This window comes from Neophocaena asiaeorientalis, unplaced genomic scaffold, assembly GCF_003031525.2.
Source record: "Neophocaena asiaeorientalis asiaeorientalis breed wild unplaced genomic scaffold, Neophocaena_asiaeorientalis_V1.1 scaffold137, whole genome shotgun sequence".
NCBI classification, from domain to species: Eukaryota; Metazoa; Chordata; class Mammalia; order Artiodactyla; family Phocoenidae; genus Neophocaena; species Neophocaena asiaeorientalis.
In genome coordinates this window covers 563632-582288 of record NW_020171804.1, presented here as the reverse complement: position 1 = coordinate 582288, position 18657 = coordinate 563632, and the positions used below count along the sequence as shown (strand labels likewise).

The following is an 18657-nucleotide window of genomic DNA, read 5'->3' as shown; positions in this document are numbered from 1 at the left end:
AAAAAAAAAAAAAAAAAAAAAAAAAAAAGGACCAAATGAAGTAATAAGAGTTCTATAAAAGCATTACGGAAAAAATTTAGTGTTGGTTTATATATGTATCTTGTGTGTTTTGTGTGTAGATGCTGTAGTGATCTTTTTAGCTATAATTGCAGGCCTAAACTGAATCCTTAAACACTTCACCCTTGTTTGATGTGCTATCTCACCGGATGCTTTGTAGGTGCTGGAGCTGGCAGGTAATGCTTCCAAGGATCTCAAAGTTAAGCGGATCACTCCGCGCCACTTGCAGCTTGCAATCCGTGGTGATGAAGAGTTGGATTCTCTTATCAAGGCTACCATAGCTGGGGGTGGTATGTATTCTTTCCTCTTCAGCCTAGATGGTTAACTGGCCTAACTAATAGATAATTCAGATAGATGGTCCGATACATGTGCATCACCAGCTAGAGAGCATAGAGACTTAAGTTCCAAAAGGGTTAAGTCCGACAATTCCAGACTTCTCATTATGATCTGAATACATATCTCTTCTCTTTGTAGCCATATCCAACGCTATTTTTATCTTAGCAAGTTCTTCATCTAAATTTCATATGTGAGACTTAAAACCTGGTGTTTAAAATATTTCCCATATCCTTTAAACTGTTTGAAAAATGATCTTGAGAAATTGCTTAATATGCTCTTGAAAATCAGAGCTGAGATAATTGAATGAGTCAGGATCAGTGAAGGTGAGATATAAATTGGTTCTTAATACTTTTTGGATCACATTTGGAGAACCTCTTGAAAGCTGTGGTTACTCTTCTCTAAAAAAAGCACATAAAATCACACCATTTTACATGCAGTTTTAGAGGGGGTTTCCCAGACCCCGAGACGGGGACCCCTTGGTATAGATACTTTAACAGAATCAGAATGTGAAAGGGGACTTAAGTAAATTTCATTCTTTTTTAAAAGCCTTTTTGTTTGTTTTTTAAATTAATTACTTTTGGCTGCATTTGGTCTTTGTTGCTGCTTGTGGGCTTTCTCTAGTTGCAGCGAGTGGGGGCTACTCTTCGTTGCGGTGCGCGGGCTTCTCATTGCAGTGGCTTCTCTTGTTGCAGAGCACAGGCTCTAGGCACATAGGCTTCAGTAGTTGTGGCTCGCAGGCTCTAGAGTGCAGACTCAGTAGTTGTGGCACACGGGCTTAGTTGCTCTGCGGCATGTGGGATCTTCCCGGATCAGGGCTTGAACCCATGTCCCCCGCATTGGCAGGCAGATGCTTAACCACTGTGCCACCAGGGAGGTCCTCATTCTTTATATAATTGCTTTTTGGGGTTGAAGCCCTAAAGTGGTAAGATATAGCCAGTTTAGGGACTTCCCTGGCAGTCCAGTGGTTAAGACTCCATGCTTCCAGGGGGCACGGGTTCAATCCCTGCTTGGGGAACTAAAGATCCCACATGCCTCTCAGCCAGCTTAAAGTTTTTCTACTAATACTGTTTCTTTTCATTTCATTCTAGGTGTGATCCCTCACATCCACAAGTCTCTGATTGGAAAGAAGGGACAGCAGAAAACTGCTTAGAGAGTTGTTCTAACCAACCTTCTTCCTCCCCGTCATTGTACTGTAACTGGGACAGAAGAAATAATGGGGATATGTGGAATTTTTAAAACAGTTAAGTGGAAAAGCATAGACAATTACTGTAGACATGAAAAAGAAACATTTGTATGTTCTTAGACTCGAAGTTTGATAAAAATATCTTTTCATGTGGCAACAGTTGTGTGTTGATTGGCTAGGTTTCTCCCATGTGTTTTATACAAAAATGGAATTGATAAACCATTTTTTAAAAAAGTAATTTGTCTCTAAACCGTTCTGTTTGTGCTGTGTTGAAAATATTTTGCTCATACTTCAAAATTTTTTAAATTTCAAATTGGTTATATATTCAGAAAAATCTTAAAACAGAAATTGGGAATCTCCTTCTATCATGATTGATACCATATTATATTGAATCTTGGCTGCTACCTGTTAGTAGTAGGCACCAATTATTTTACATACCACTAAAGGAAAAAACTGCCAATTAAACCATAATATGCCATCAATTATGAGATGCATCCCAATTTCAGAGATGTTAGAGTATGAAAACATGCATTTAGAATTGATGAAATAGGATAGTGGATTTATTTAATGAGCACTTACTATGTGGCAAGCCCTGTGCTAAGCGCTTTATTGATGAAGAAATTTTATTACCCCCATTTTAAAGATGTAGAACCTGAGGCTCACAGAAGTTAAATGGCTTGCCAGAAAACATTTATCTCATAGATAGAAAAGGGCAGAACTAGGATATAAACCTAGATTTGGCTGACTCCAGAGCCCACACCCTTACCTAGAATTGAAGTTAAGATGATCAAAGTTGTCTGCTTTTGGCTTAAAATTCCAGCTTTTAGTGATCTTTTATTGATACAGTAACATTCAGTAATTTGTACAATATTTTAAAAATTATTTTTGTTTGTCAGTTTCTAAGTAACTTGTAAGATTTAAGTTAATGTATCAGTTAACGGTCCATCAGAAAATTATATTTTTCTGGAAGTCTGGAAGTCTTCATTAAAAATGGAAATTCTTTAATGTTTTATAATACAACAGTATCAAAACAAAACTCTCATTTTTAAAAACTTATTTTATTATGGAAATTTTCAAAAATAAAGAGAATAGTATAATGAACCCCTGTGTACTCATCCTGCAACTTCAGCAGTTATCCTGTGGTCAGTTTTGTTTTACTTGTATCCCCAACCTGAACCCTCATCCCAGTTGATTGGTTTGAATCCCATTCCAGGCATGATTTATTTTTATGTCCACATACTTAAGCATGTGTCTCTAAAGATGGGGTACTTTTTAGACCATAACCACAATACCATTGTCTTAAGACAGCTAACACATTTTATAATAACAAATACCCAGTCAGTATTCAGATTTCTGATTGTTTCGTAATTTTACGGTTGGTTTGTTTGAATCAGGATCCAGACACTATGTCTTACATTTTACTGATAGCTCTTAAATTTCTTTTTAATCTGTATGTTTCTTTTTTATTATTATAATTTTTGAAGAAACAGTTGTTTGACCTATAGGATTGTCTCTAAGTGTGGATTTTACTGAATCTTGGCACATATTTTGAAGAAGCTTCTATATTGAAAGGATCTACGATTATCCATGTGTGAAGTTTTAGTAGTTTTTAGAAACCAAAGAAGCAATAGAAAAGAAGGCAAAATAACCTATCAGAGAATAGGGTCTTTTACTAGAGTTTTCTATATAATTGCTTCAAATATCTGTTTCCTTTTGGTAGTGTAATTATTTGTTTCCTACTGTGTTCCCAGGATTGTATTTTTGTTTTCTGATGGAAAAAAAATAGAACAACTGGGCCATGTGCTCTGGGGCCTCACCCCCACATTTGGTCCATCTTCTTCACCTATACACCCCTTCCTCCCACTGGCTTTTTTTAAAGCATGTCCCAGCCATCATATTGCACCTGTAATACTTTAATAGCTAACTCTAAAAGAAAGCTTTAAAAAGGCGGCTTTTTCTATTTTAAACAAGACAGTACCTCATTGTGGTTTTGATTTGCATTTCCCTGATGATTAGTGATGCTGAGCATCATTCCATGTACCTGTTGTCCATCTGTATGTCTTAGAACAAATGTCTATTCAGATCCTCTGTCCATTTTTTTTTATAAATTTATTTACTTATTTTTGGCTGCGTTGGGTCTTCGTTGCTGCGTGCAGACTTTCTCTAGTTACGGTGAGTGGGGTGCTACTCTTCTCTGCAGTGCACAGGCTTCTTATTGCGGTGGCTTCTCTTGTTGCGGAGCACGTGCTCTAGGCACTCAGGCTTCAGTAGTTGTGGTGCATGGGCTTAGTTGCTCCGCAGCATGTGGAATCTTCCCGGACCAGGGCTCGAACCCATGTCCCCTGCGTTGGCAGGCGGATTCTTAACCACTGCGCCACCAGGGAAGCCCTCTGTCCATTTTTAATTGGATTTTTTTTTTTTTGCTACTGAGTCATATGAGTTATTTTTATATTTTTTGGGTATTAACCCCCTATGAGATACATGATTTTCAAATATTTTCTCCCACTCCGTAGGTTGCCTTTTTTTCTTCTTTTTTAGTTATTTGTTTGGCTGCATCAGGTCTTATTTGCAGCACACGGGATCTTTTGTTGCAGCGCGTGGGCTTCTCTGTAGTTGTGGTGTGCGGGCTCAGTAGTTGCGGCACACGGGGCTCTCTAGTTGTGGCACACAGGCTCTAGATCCCACAGGCCTAGTTGCCCCGTGGCATGTGGGATCCTAGTTCCCCAACCAGGAATCGAACCTGTGTCACCTGCATTGGAAGGCAGACTCCTAACCCCTGGACCACCAGGGAAGTCCCCGTAGGTTGCCTTTTTATTCTTTTGATAGTACGATGGTCTTTTTTTGACATTATGAAAAATTTTAATATGCAGAAAAGTTAACTATACAGTGAATAATTCTTAACACCTACCACCTAGATTCTACAATTAATAGTTTACTATATTTGTTTTATAACAACTATTCGTCTGTGAGATGGCCCTCATTTGCCTGCTGTTTTTATTCTCTGCTTGTCCAGTTATTTCTTGTTAGAGAAGTTCTTAGACCAGATCATGTTGTTCATTATATTAGATGATTGAGGGACTTCACTGGTGGCACAGTGGATAAGAATCCGCCTGCCAATGCAGGGGACATGGGTATGAGCCCTGGTCCGGGAAGATCCCACGCGCCGCGGAACAACTAAGCCCGTGCGACACAACTACTGAGCCTGCGCTCTACAGCCTGCGAGCCACAACTACTGAACCTGTGCCGCTACTGAAGCCCACACGCCTAGAGCCAATGCTCTGCACAAGAGAAGCCACCACAATGAGAAGCCCACACACTGCAATGAAGACCTAATGCAGCCAAAATTCATTAACGATTATTTTTTAATTAAAAAATAAAGTGCGGTCTCCACTCAGGAGGCTCATAGCCTAAGTGGGGGGACAGAGGTGGACACAGAAGTTTCCGAGTGGGGCTTCTTTGGTGGCGCAGCGGTTAAGAATCCGCCTGTCAATGCAGGGGACACGGGTTTTAGCCCTGGTCCAGGAAGATCTGCGGAGCAGCTAAGCCCATGTGCCACAACTACTGAAGCCCGCACACTTAGAGCCCGTGCTCCACAACGAGAAGCCACCGCAATGAGAAGCCTGCGCACCGCCACGAAGAGTAGCCCCCGCTCGCCACAACTGGAAAAGCCTGCTCACAGCAACGGAGACCCAATGCAGCCAAAAATAAATTTATTTTTTTTAAATGCTCAGCAAAATGCATTAAAAGAAAAAGAGGAGCCTAGTACCTAGAGAACAGACTTGTGGTTGCCAAGGGGGAGAGGGTTGGCGGAGGGGTGGAGTGGGGTTTGGGGTTAGCAGATGTAAACTGGTATATACAGAATGGATGAGCAACAAGGTCCTACTCTATAGCACAGAGAACTATATTCAGTATCCTATGATAAACCATAATGGAAAAGGATATTTTTTAAAAGGTGCGTATATGTGTAACCGCATCACTCCTGTACGGTAGGAATTAACACTGTAAATCAACTATACTTCAATTTAAAAAAAAGCATGGTGGCCACATGGAGGACAAGGTGAAGGGGAAGAGAGCTTAGGATCGACAACCCAAGAATGAAGGGAGCCGAGTCTGGATAGACACCCCGTATTCTACTTCAGAGAAAGGGGACGGCCTTCACCAGCTCAGCCAAAGAGGCAGGGCCTCACCGAAGAGCCTCTTGAAGGCAGCACGTTAGAACCGTTTGCCATAACCAGGAGTGCCGCCAGAGCAGTCAAGGCTTTGGGAGGACCCTGGGCCCTGCGGCCTTGACCCAGGAGGAGGTCCCCAGAGTCACGGCTTAGTCTTAAAAGTTTGCTGCCAGAGGGCAAAGGGAGCCATTTAAAATTCACAAGCTGTTGGAATAAACCCCAGTCAGTTCCTGTCTTCCCTATCCGTCATCCTTCTTTAGGTGTGAAGAGGAGAAAAGAAAACTTCCTGTCTCTCCAGCCCAGCCTGAGATGGTCACTCACACTTATCTACCTTTCTACAAGGTCATCGATCTGTTATTCTGAAAGCTCATTGGTCTGAATTCCGTAAGGTCACTGATCCATCCTCTCCCAGGCGGCTGACTACACCAGCACACCTGGTGCTCAGCTTCCTCCCAGTTGATGCCAGAGGCTGTGCTGTGGGAAAGCACTCCTCTGCTCTCACGGGGAGCTGGTTCCGGAGCTGGTGTAGCATCAAAACCCTGTGCAGCTTTCATGGCTCTACCTTTTCTAATATTTATTAACCCAAACAAATGTACAACGAGAGGGCTTTTGACGCCAGCCTCTCCAGCACATTTGCTTTCTCTGCTGCCTCTGACTCTTCCAGCCAGCCCTCTGCAGGAGTGGCGAGCAGTGTTCTTCCATAAAATGTCAAACTTTAATATCCGGGGGTACCTAAACAGGAGTTAGTCCTGTGACCGGTGTATGTGCACTACTTCCTCTCGATGTGTTTCATGTGCATCACGGGAAGTAACTAATAAACTGAAGCTGTTCACATACTGAGTGCAGTTGGCTCGTACACAGTGAGACTGATTCTTCATTCTTTTGCATCACTAACCATCGCTGGGGCTGGTTTCTGGACCCCTGGTGCAGCCCCACCCTTGGGTTGCAGGCTCACCTGGATCTGAGCCCCCAGGGCCGGTCCTCTGCCCTCCTCCCTCCCTTTGGGGCCCAGAACAGAGGTCCTCAATCACCCACCTTTGCTCTCCTCCCAGAACATCACTGATTTCAGGCCCGTCCAGACTGGGGGCGCCTCAGGCCAGCGCTGGAAATGGCCAGGAACGCCTGATGGACTCGACGGGGTGGTGAGGGGTGGGTTGGGGGCCAGTGTGGCAGCAGAGTCACAGTAAGCAGCCAGCAACTTCGGCTCAAAGTAGATGTAGGTGGCAAACCCAGGTAAGCTGAGGTTTCAGAACGGGTCTCCCTCGAATCCTGTGTGCTTCTAACACCAGCAATACCGCCCCACCAACTAGTGTGGGATTTCAGGGGCCCAGTTCACATCCAAAATGTTTCATCAGAGGGAGGCTCAGTAGTTGTGGCTCACGGGCTTAGTAGCGCCGCAGCATGTGGGATCTTCCCGGACCAGGGCTCGAACCTGTGTCCCCTGCATTGGCAGGCAGATTCTTAACCACTGCGGGAAGCCCACAAGTTCCTTTTTAAGAAATGAGTTGCTGAGGCAGCTATAAAACATCTGGCAGAAGGTAGTATTCTGCATTATATGAAAGGCAACCCAGACATGAAGGAGACATGGCCTTACAAGAAAACAACAGACAAATCAGAGAGTCTTTTCTAAGGGAAAATAATATGCTTAAGATATATATGTGTCAGAATTATTTTTTTAATATTTATTTTTATTTCTATTTATTTATTTATTTAGGCTGTGCCAGGTCTTAGTTGTAGCACTCGGGATCTTAGCTGAAGCATGGGGACTTCTTAGTTGTAGCATGCGAACTCAGTTGCAGCATGCATGCGGGATCTAGTTCCCAGACCAGGGGTCGGGGGGCACAGAGTCTTACCCACTGGACCACCAGGGAAGTCTCCCAAATTATTTTTAACCAATACTTTTCAATTCATCACCTTCAGTCCTGACTGCCAGGAGAGACTTCTGCTGTATAAACGGGTGGACAGTCACCCCTCTGCAGACAACATCTGATTGAAAGGTTGACCAACATGAACAAGAAGGGAATTGCCTGGCAGTCCAGTGGTTAGGACTCTGCCCTTCTACTGCAGTGGGCACGCATTCAATCTGAATCCTGCAAGCCACGCAGCATTGCCAAAAATAAAGTATGTCTTATTTTACCCATATAATCAGGAATGATTTCTAGTTTTTGTTTTAGAAAAAGTCTAATTTTTTGAGCAATATCGTTATTTTTTATTGTATTTTGTTATTCTCTACTAAATTTTATATTTTAAATTTTTATTGAAATATTGCTGATTTACAATTTTGTATCAGTTTCAGGTTTACAGCAAAGAGACTGTCATATATATATATATATATTCTTTTTTAGATTCTTTTCCATTAAAAGTTATTACAAGATATTGAAAACAGTAAATCCTTGTTGGTTATCTACTCCATATATAGTAGTGTGTATATTATAATCCCAAACTCCTAACTTATCCCTCTCCCACCCTTTCCCCTTTGGTAACCGGAAGTTTGTTTTCTATGTGAGTCTATTTCTGTTTTATAAATAAGTCCATTTGTATCATTTTTTACATTCTACATATAAGTGATGTCATGTGATGTCTTTGTCTGACTTACTCCACTCAGTATGATAATCTCTAGGTCCATCCATGTTGCTGCAAATGGCATTATTTCATTCTTTTTATGGCTGAGTAGTATTCCACTGTGTATATATACCACATCTTCTTTATATCTTAATCTGTTGATGGACACTTAGGTAATATCTTTTTTCTTTTAAAGTAAATTGTTTTATTTATTCATTTTTTTGGCCGCACCGTGCAGCATCCGGGACCTTAGTTCCCTGACCAGGGATCGAACCCACACACCCTGCATTGGGAGCGTAGAGTCTTAACCACTGGACCACCAGGGAAGTCCCAATAATATCTTTCTTATATTAAGCATTTTGAAGTGAGCCAAATACAGTCATCCCTCAGAATCCATGGGGGATTTGTTCCAGGACCCCTTGGATATCCAAATCCACAGGGTGCTCAAGTCCTTTATACAAAATGGTGTAGCATTTGCACACAACATTGGAACATACTCCCAGATACTTTAACCCATCTCTAGATTACTTATGATACATAATACAATGTAAATGCGATGTATATAGTTGCAGAAACAATGTAAATGCTGTGTGAATAGTTGCCAGTGCATGGCAAATTCAAGTTTTTCTTTCTGGAATTTTTTTCCCCAGTATTTTTGATCCATGGTTGGCTGAACCTGTGGAGGCAGAACCTGTGGATATGGAGGACCAACTGTGCTATTGATTCATTTTAGAACGTATGGTTTTGAAATTTTAAGTATTTAATACAAGTAAAAGGGATGTGTGGTGACAAAGTCCTCTCTGCCCACAGGCCTTCACCCCTCTACCCAGACACCCACTGGGAAACATTTCTCTGTATCCTCCCAAGGGTATGTACAAGCACAAAGATACACTTCATTCTGCTTTTTACAAAAACTGTAGCATGTGTTATATTTTGTTCTACTGCTCTTTGTTGTTTTCAAATAAACGTCTAGCTGAGGCTATTTTGGAGATGCACTACCTTGTTCTTTTAAATTTATTTTTGGCTGCATTGGGTCTTCGTTGCTGCGCCTGGGCTTTCTCTAGCTGCGATGAGTGGGGGCCACTCTTAGTTGCGGTGCGTGGGCTTCTCATTGCCGTGGCTTCTCTTGTTGCAGAGCACAGGCTCTAGGCTCACAGACTTCAGTAGTTGTGGCACGCAGGCTCAGTAGTTGTGGGGGGGGCCCCAGGTTCAATCCCTGGTTTGGGAACTAGATCCCACATGCATGCTGCAACTAAGAAGTCCCCATGCTTCAACTAAGATCCCGAGTGCTGCAACTAAGACCCGGCACAGCCAAAATAAATAAATAAATATTAAAAAAATAATTCTGACACATATGTATCTTAAGCATATTATTTTTCCTTACAAAAGACTCTCCGATTTGTCTATTGTTTTCTTGTAAGGCCATGTCTCCTTCATGTCTGAGTTGCCTTTCATATAATGCAGAATACTACCTACCTTCTGCCAGATGTTTTATAGCTGCCTCAGCAACTCATTTAATTTCTTCCCACTGCACCACCACCAGGGAAGTCCCTACTTTGTTCTAACAGCTGCATCCTAACTCATTACGTCAGTGATTTTTAGCCAGGAGGCACTTTGGAAATCTGTGGGCCTCTGACAGTGGATGGGGGCAATGCTGGACATGTTATAATGCCTGAGACTGCCCCACTGACTTCCAAACGTCTGGCCAGATGTTAGTGTATGTGAAAAACTCGTAATTATGTAAGTCTGAACTCCATTTTACATATTAACATGAAGGGTTTGGTTTTGGGCTGCTGAAAAATCTGAATATCCCTGGCACTTCTGAGGCCTCCAACTGCTGTGTAATGGAAGGGAAGCATGAACTTCAGAAGGGCTTAAAGGCTACTGGAATCATGTCAAAGAGCCACAGAGGTCAACTTAGAGGGGCTTGTACTAGCCAAATTTGGGATGATTTGAGCATCAAAAACAATGAGTGCAGGGACTTCCCTGGTGGTCCAGAGGTTAAGACTACGAGCTCCCAATGTAGGGGGCCAGGGTTTGATCCCTGGTCAGGGAGGTAGATCCCACATGCCACAACCAAGTCCCAGCACAGCCAAATAAATAAATATAAAAAATGAGTGCAATTGTTCGTAACACGTTTAATGAAAATCCGTGAATCCACAGTGGGAGGAGAAGGGAGAGAGAGATTATAAGATTACTCAATTTTTCACAACTACAGAATAATTGACTCAGGGGAATTCCCTGGTGGTCCAGTGGTTAGGACTCCTCACTCACGGGTTCAGTCCTTGATCAGGAAACTTGGATCTTGTAAGCCACGTGGCATGGCCAAAATTATTTTTTAAAAATTGATTCAGGTGAAGATCATTAAGTGATGCTAACAGAAAATAATCAGGTGAAAGGTCTGGGAGCAGGGTCTTCACACAGGGGCAAAGTATCATCCCACAGGTTACCTACTCAGCAGAAAGAATACAAAGTACCCTTCCAGTGGAGCAGTCAGACCTCCTGTTGAGTCAGTATGAGATCATATGCTATCTGACAACAGGCGGGATTAAGTGCATATAGCATCACCTACAACGCCTTCCTGCATAAAATGTTGAACGTGTGTCCATTCAAGCTTCTCTGCCTAATTTCCAGTTTACAGAAAATACAAGAGCCAGAGGAACAAGCAAGTTAACACGAAATGGAGACCTTAGGCAGTTCCAAAATCAGGGACATTCGACGAAGTCAATGTCCAGGAGTGTTTAAGGAGTTGATGTCAAAAAAAAAAAGCAAGAGGCCAAAACCACACAGTGTAGGACTCAATTTGTATGAAATGTCCAGAAAAGGTAAATCTAGAGACAGAAAGCCAACTTGTAGTTGCCAGGGACTGGGAGTGAAAGCAGAAGGGACTGCAAGTGGGCACAGGGTCTTCCTGGTGTGGTGGATTACGGTGATGGTTGCACAACTCAGTAAATTCACTAAAATGATTGTACTCTTAAAACGGGTGAACTTTATGGTGTATAAATTAACTCAATAGGCCTTTTTTTAAACATTAATAGAAATTACAATATGTTAAAAAGTGGAAGGACTGTTCTAGATTGAGACGAAAGAGACCTAACAATCAAAGTGTGTGAACCTAGGTTGGACCCTTGGGGGCAGTGGGGGGTGTGTGTGGGCGGGAGAGAGCATTATTAAATACATTGATTGTATGTAAATTATACCTTAATAAAGCTGATTTTGAAAACACCTCTAGGGACTTCCCTGGTGCGCAGTGGTTAAGAATCCGCCTGCCAATGCAGAGGGCCACGGGTCCAAGCCCTGGGCAGGTAGATCCCACATGCCGCAGAGCAACTAAGTCCGTGCACAACTACCGAGCCCACGCACCTAGAGCCCATGCTCCACGACAAAAGAAGCCATGGCAATGAGAACTCTGTGCACACCGCAAGAAAGACCCAACGCAGCCAAAAATAAAACCACCTCCGGAACCAGTGGGGGAAATCTGAATAAGGACCATACACTGCAGGTTGTATGGATTCTGCTTATTTTCTGAGGTGTGCTAAAGCAATTGGGTGAGCCCTACCTTATTGGATACATGGCTGGCCCTCTCTGGAAGCAGCAGCTCTTGTGCTCAGGGAAACTGAGGCCACACTGTAATCGATTCTGCTCACCTTGCCTTGTCCCGGAGACCTTCATAACGTAGCAGCCACTTACCCTTTCAAAACTAAATAGTATGGGGCTTCCCTGGTGGTGCAGTGGTTGCAAGTCCGCCTACCAATGCAAGGGACGCAGGTTCGTGCCCCGGTCCGGGAGAATCCTACATGCCGCAGAGCGGCTGGGCCCGTGAGCCATGGCCGCTGAGCCTGCGCGTCCGGAGTCTGTGCTCTGCAACCTGAGAGGCCACAGCAGTGAGAAGCCCGCGTACTGCAAAAAACAAAAAAAACCTAAACAGTCTGTTTTTAGGGACACACATAGGTGACAAACACAAAAATCAGTGACCTCAAAAATAAAAAAAATGGGCCTCTTGGGAGGGATAGAGTATGCAACTGGGGAGGTGGGGAGGCCCCCCAAGGGGAGTTCTTGATCTTAAAGGAAACCATGTTCACGAACATAAAGACCTCAACTGGACCACATTATGGCTCAGATTACCAGGTCTGCACAATGGAATGAGAAGACCTCAAATGACCATGAGGGCCTCTACAACTAGCCAGGGAGAAGTTCCCTCATCTATAGACAGTTACCTGGTCACCAGTTGGTCTGGAGCAAGGCAGAGCCAGACGCCTTCTGCAGGTAGACTGCACCACACCAGGTCTGCCTGCCTTTCTCTAGCAGACTGAACTTCACAATCGAGCTGTCATAAACCCTGTACTCTGCATCTACATTCTCAAACAGCTAAATATCCCAAGAACACGGTCCAAAGACCCCTCCCCACAGAGGCTAAAGCTTGACATATTTCCCTCAAGGAGGGCCACCACAGAATACGCTCAAATTACGCTTTGTTAAAATTAGCTGATTTTCAGGCTTCCCTGGTGGTGCAGTGGTTGAGTCTGCCTGCCGATGCAGGGGACACGGGTTCGTGCCCCGGTCCAGGAAGATCCCACATGCCGCAGAGCGGCTGGGCCCGTGAGCCATGGCCACTGAGCCTGCGCTCCGCAATGGGAGAGGCCACAACAGTGAGAGGCCCGCGTACCACAAAAAAAAAAAAAAAAAAAAAATTAGCTGATTTTCAATTTGTTATAGTAATTTTGATGGATAACCCTAAATGTGCCAAATGAGAATTTTCCACTGTCACCCTTAAAGGAGTACTGTTCCAACATGGTCACAATATTGAAGTTCCACCTTTTTTCCCTGCCTGAGCCTACATCTTCCGTATTCCACTCACAGCTTGCCCTTGGGATACTCGATCAGCAAAACTTTATTCTTGATCAGGGAAGCAAAAAAACAAGATACGTTTAAACAAACACAGCAACTGTTGTCTTAGAAGTAACATGTTGCTGATTAAAATGAAATCTACATCAATACCCTAACCAAACAAGGACAGACAACGGTTGTTTAGTCTTTATTTCATAACCATAAACTTAACTTTGCAATTCAGCTAAACTTGGAGGGGAATAAGGAAAATATGGAACCCAAAGAAGTGCAATGAGAGCACAAAGATTATAGGATATTTTGAGCAGACGGGGATGAAGGGGTGCTCTCCTGAGCTACAGAAGGAATGGTCTGGTGGTTAAGATAAAACACAAGTCAAATTTATTATTAGATTTGTCCACAGTCAGCAATGGTGATCTTCTTGCTGGTCTTGCCATTCCTGGAACCAAAGCGCTCCATGGCTTCCACAATATTCATGCCCTCTTTCACCTTGCCAAAGACCACATGCTTGCCATCCAACCTGGAAACAGAAGAATAAACATTACTACCTGCAACCTGCAGGTAGTAATGAAATGAGAGAAATAAGCAGCCTGCATTGTGCATTGAGATAAGAACAGTGTCCCACAAATCAATATAGCATACCCAAGCAAGAGAAGACCAGAAGAGTGGTTTATCCAGCTTTTAGCACTAGCTAACGCCGACTAAATACTGGAAACATTTTATCCTTTTACCTAAAAAAAAAAGTGTCAACACCAGATTACTTTAAGCCAGTCTAAAAAAGGTGGTCTCCAAGAGTCTCTAATCACTGTTAAGAATCCTAATTTTAGAATGGACCCCTAAAAAAGAGCCAACAAATCACATGCTAATTAGATGAAACCACCACTCTTAAATTCAACTACTCAACAAAGTGCCCTGTTTTGCTATTAGAGTATCTCACTTTCTATAGCACACTATCTAAATTTGTGACTATTCATGCCCTTCTACTACTTTAGAGCAGGAACAGCAGGGAAAGGTTGCCTTTGCTATGTTCTGCTCTTACCACTCAGTCTTGGCAGTGCAGATGAAAAACTGGGAACCGTTTGTGTTGGGGCCAGCATTTGCCATGGACAAGATGCCAGGACCCGTATGCTTCAGGAGGAAATTTTCATCATCAAATTTCTCCCCATAAATGGACTTGCCACCAGTGCCATTATGGCGTGTGAAGTCACCACCCTGTGAACATAAAAGAGGAACCTGTCACTTCTGGCAACACAGTTGGAAAACATGCCAAGTCTGCAAGGTTCAAACTTTAAAACTCAAGTTTAAAATAATTAAAAGGGTCAAGTGGAACCAAAATGGTAGAATTAACATTTTAGTTCATATATGCACTTAAAAAAACCCAAACATTTGTTTATTACAGACCACAGCAATTTAGATGGCATGGGTATCAGTGCAAAATTGTCAAATAGACAAATGTAACAGAAAACAAAGTATAAAAGTAGACCGGCACCAATGCAGACAGACCATATGTGCACATCCTGAAGTGTTCTGGCTCAATCCCAAATTAAGAGAACCCGAATCAGTATCAGTAAATATCATACCTGGCACATAAATCCCGGAATTATTCTGTGAAAGCAGGAACCTTTATAACCAAAGCCTTTCTCCCCAGTGCTCAGAGCACGGAAGTTTTCTGTTAAAATAAAGTGTATATGTATATAGACACAACAGTTAAAATCAGAATACCTTTGTTAAACATTTAAAAAAGAAATAAAACTAACCTGCTGTCTTTGGAACTTTGTCTGCAAACAGCTGTAAGAGAAAATGACAGTTAATGAAAAACATCTGCTTACATGTTTTGTTGCTTAGTACCCTTGTCTTTAGGGGCCTCTGAATCATAAATTCATTTTCTCACTAGAAGAGAATGCTTCTTCAGTAATTACTTTGAATCCCAAATAAGAACGGCTCCTGACAGCCTTAAGGTCCTGCGGGGTTGGGTTAGCAACATGACACCCAAAGACATGCCAAAACTCCAGAACCAGGAATGACTCAGATAGTGTGAGGCTTCTAAAAAGTGACTTAAAACTTTTATGTGTATCACACCTACTTCTAAACAAATATATGGTCTCTCAAAGGTACATCACCTCCCCCAACTTCAACTTGAACCTAAAGACAAGAACTTTCAAGAATAGCAAGTACTCCTGCACGATCAGGGAGTAAACAGCTGTAATTTTAGTCACTGGTAATGAAAATGCTACTACCTCCAATCTGTTAACATAGCTTTATGGATTGGATGAGCAGTCACTTCTTGGTTTCCAGGTCCCTTACCTAGTAGTGGGGTAAAAAATAAAGATTGGTTTCTAGTACAACTGCTTCGAACCTTTCCTGCATATATCAAACATTTTGGCTAAAAAAGCTTAAATACCATAGAAAACGCAAGCCCTTGCATAAAGACAGTTTACTTAATGAACTATTCCACAGATCCGAGACTTAAATCATCTACTGAAATCCCTGGATGCTTCTGAGAAGACTTGCTATTTAGCGTCTAGGTACTGTATATAAAACGTACGGTCTCCTTTAAGCATTAGCCTGTCTCCAACCCTCGTACTAACTCGTTTCCCTTTTAGACCCTTACTGCAGTTCAAGTTCGCAGTGGCGGTTCCACGTCCATTCTCACCAAGGGATCTGTCAGAGCGCCTATCTCATTTCCATTAAGCCCTCTGGCTAACCTGAGACACACAAGTTACAAAGGGTTAGGCTCAGGCCAAGTTTCCACGTGGCCCCTGGCCAATTATCAGCTGACTTCGGATAAAGGTGGAGTATACATCTACTGGATGTAATATTTCTCCAGTTTTTACGTCAGGGCAAGTTTCCACATGGGCCCTTACCAGTGCTTAGCTCTGACTACAGTGAGAGTGGGCTACAGGCTGATCTGCATGGGGGGCTATCTAAGCTTGGACTGAGATCCTACGACCTGGTCACTGGCGGCTCTTTGAGAAGTGGTAAAAGAGGATAAAACCACTTAGGGCTACACCCCAAGACCTACCATGCTGGGTTAACCGGAACGGAATCCCATTTACCGTTTGAAGAGCCCGCCGACTTACTTAGCTACCCTGCTGTGATTACAAACTGATTAAGAAGTACCCATAACACGCCTGAACTAATTAGGAAAACAGCGGAGAAGACCTGCCGCGCTGCCGGTCTCGACTAGCCCGTTCTGCGCGGGGACGACCGGGAGGGGCCCGGGCGCCTCCCACCCGCCGTCACCGCAGCGGAAGGCGGGCCTCGGCGCCAGCGGAGGGAAGGCGGCCGGCACATTTCCGCTCGGGGTGGGGGCGGGGAGGGGCCTCTTTCTACATCAACCTCGCGATTTTAAAACACCCGGGGAAGCCCTCGAGCCGGCCGACCCCGCACCCTTATAACCCAACCCTGAACTAGCAAGCGTCCTTTGGGACACGGGATGGGCTGCTATCCCCACCGGCCCTGACGCGCCCGGCGCGGGAAAAGGCAGCCTTCAGGTGCGGCCGCCGCGTCGGCTCGAAGGAAGCGGCTTCCGAGTCCTCGAGGGCGGCCTATGAGCAGTCAGTTCATGGTTTCCAGGTCCCTTACCTCGAAGGAGACGTGGCCCAAGTGTTCGCCATCGACGGCAATGTCAAAGAACACGGTAGGGTTGACCATGGTTGGACTGCGCGGGAAGTTCCGATGTGGCGGCGTCTGCAAAGCAGCACGAGCCCCACCGCCCGCCTCTTTTATAGCCGGTTCAGGCCCCGCCCATGGCCGGTCGCGCGCCTCGTCTCTGGCCAATCGCGACCGCGGGTCAGTCGAAGTGACGGTGTGCCTGGGCCTATGGGTGGAGATGGCGCCGGAGAGGAGGGACGGGAGACGCGCGTGCGCGCTGGCAGCTGCAGGCAGGTTCCCGCCCGCCGCCTCGGTCTCCGCGCTGCGGTGTGGGGTCGCGCTCAGGCGATCGGGTTGGAGACGGGGCTTGGAGACCGCCCTGGTGGGCCGGTTGGGTCGGTGGGAGACCGACAGACACGCACCTGCCTGGGCCCGCGGCCAGGACGTCTTCCCATCGCGCAGAGGGGGCAACTGAGGCAAACGCAGGCCTCAAGGTCGCGCCGCCCGCCAAGGTCGCTCGGGGTCCAGGGCCCATGCCGCTCTGGGAGGCCAGGTGGCTTTGGGCATCACCATTTTCCCACTGCAGATGAGGATGAGGCGCAGCCGCCGCCCTCTCTCCCTTCCCCCTTTCTCCCCTAGTATGAAAGGTTATGAAATGCTTCCAAAATACCCTACTTTCCGAAAATATCTGGCACACTCTGCTTGAATTTTCTCCAGGAGGAAGACATTAAAACAAGAGCCTGTCACTTCCCTGGTAGTGCAGTGGTTAAGAATCGCCTGCCAATGTGGCGACATGGGTTTGAGCCCTGGTCCGGGACGATCCCACATGCTGTGGAGCACCTGAGCCCTTGCGCCACAACTGCTGAGCCTGTGCTCTAGGGCCCGCAAGCCACAACTACTGAGCTCACATGCCACAACTACTGAAGCCCGGGCGCCTAGAGCCCCTTCTCCGCAGCAAGAGAAGCCACCGCAATGAGAAGCCCGCGCGCTGCCACAAAGACCCAACGCAGCCAAAAATAAATAAATTTATTTTTTAAAAAAAGAAAAGTGAACTCCCTTAGGCAAAGATATTAATAATACTTTTATTACTAGTACTAAATGCACTTATATGGCCCTGGTCTTTTGTTCGGAAAACCTTGAAAAGAAAATTTATATATCCTTTGACATTCAGAATGTTATTTAGTATCTCCAAAACCAAGATAGGGTTGTGAGAAGCAAATGAGAGTCCTTATGAAAGATGAAATCCAGTGTCTGGCATCATGCCATCGTTATTAATAATGGCATTGTGAGCCTACATCTGCTCAGAATTTATAAGAGTGCGGTTTTGTTCTCACAACCACCCCAGAATCCCCATTTACAGATGCGGAAAGTGAGCATCCTTCATGTTAAGTAGCTTGCTCAGAGTAACCAGCCAGAACTGGCAACTGCTTTTTTGCCCATTCCCCAGCACCGGTGCTTTCTGACCTTGAGGAAGCTGCTTGTCCTTATCTGACACTGAAAAAATGACCCGAGGCCCTCAGGCATAAACTCCCTCAACTTCTCTCTCCTCCACTCTGAACCTTAAAGCAGTTAGGAACCCCTCCTAAGAAATAAATGAATGAATAATAAGGTTGTCACTTATGACTTCCTCACATTACTATTCAGGGCCCTCCCTTCTCTTCACCGTCATCATAGTCTCTCACTCACTTCTTCTACCAAGAACTCAGAGGGGCACCCTCCACCTGCGAGGGCTAGAGGCAGTGAGGGGAAGCCAGGTTATGTCCTGTGCAGGCCCCAAAGACGGGGGTCTCTGTGGCAGGCACGCAGGCATGGCCAAAAGGATCCTGTCTGCAGCCAGGCCAGCCTGGGCATTACTGACCTGAGTTAGGTGGTAAAATGTGCAGTAGTTTTTTGTTTTGTTTTGTTTTTTTC

General features: G+C 44.5%; 1 protein-coding gene and 1 long non-coding RNA gene across 3 annotated transcripts; one reads left to right on the top strand and one right to left on the bottom strand.

Moving 5' to 3' along the window:
- Positions 1 to 193: 193 nt before the first annotated feature.
- Positions 194 to 2926, top strand: LOC112398974 (uncharacterized). Its single transcript, XR_003003143.1, has 2 exons — positions 194 to 347; positions 1482 to 2926. It is a non-coding gene; the product is annotated as an uncharacterized LOC112398974 (long non-coding RNA).
- A 10399-nt stretch (positions 2927 to 13325) lies between these two features.
- Positions 13326 to 16861, bottom strand: PPIA (peptidylprolyl isomerase A). 2 transcript variants are annotated; one of them, XM_024746978.1, is made up of 5 exons: positions 16738 to 16861; positions 14910 to 14940; positions 14733 to 14821; positions 14192 to 14364; positions 13326 to 13672 (listed from the first exon to the last, which is right to left on the bottom strand). In XM_024746978.1, exons 1-5 carry the CDS (start codon positions 16804 to 16806, stop codon positions 13540 to 13542), a joined length of 495 nt encoding a protein of 164 aa, XP_024602746.1. In that variant the 5' UTR covers positions 16807 to 16861; the 3' UTR covers positions 13326 to 13539. The 2 variants fall into 2 exon arrangements, with proteins under 2 accessions (XP_024602746.1, XP_024602824.1); XM_024747056.1 differs by lacking the exon at positions 16738 to 16861 and adding an exon at positions 15390 to 15456.
- Positions 16862 to 18657: the final 1796 nt, after the last annotated feature.

Excerpts from the sequence above, each read along its gene's own strand:
- PPIA (XM_024746978.1), bottom strand. The coding sequence starts at position 16,806 with ATGGTCAACCCTACCGTGTTCTTTGACATTGCCGTCGATGGCGAACAC. Across the intron at positions 14,941-16,737 it reads TGGGCCACGTCTCCTTCGAG|CTGTTTGCAGACAAAGTTCC; the intron begins GTAAGGGACCTG and ends TTTCTCTTACAG. Across the intron at positions 13,673-14,191 it reads TGCACTGCCAAGACTGAGTG|GTTGGATGGCAAGCATGTGG; the intron begins GTAAGAGCAGAA and ends TTCTGTTTCCAG.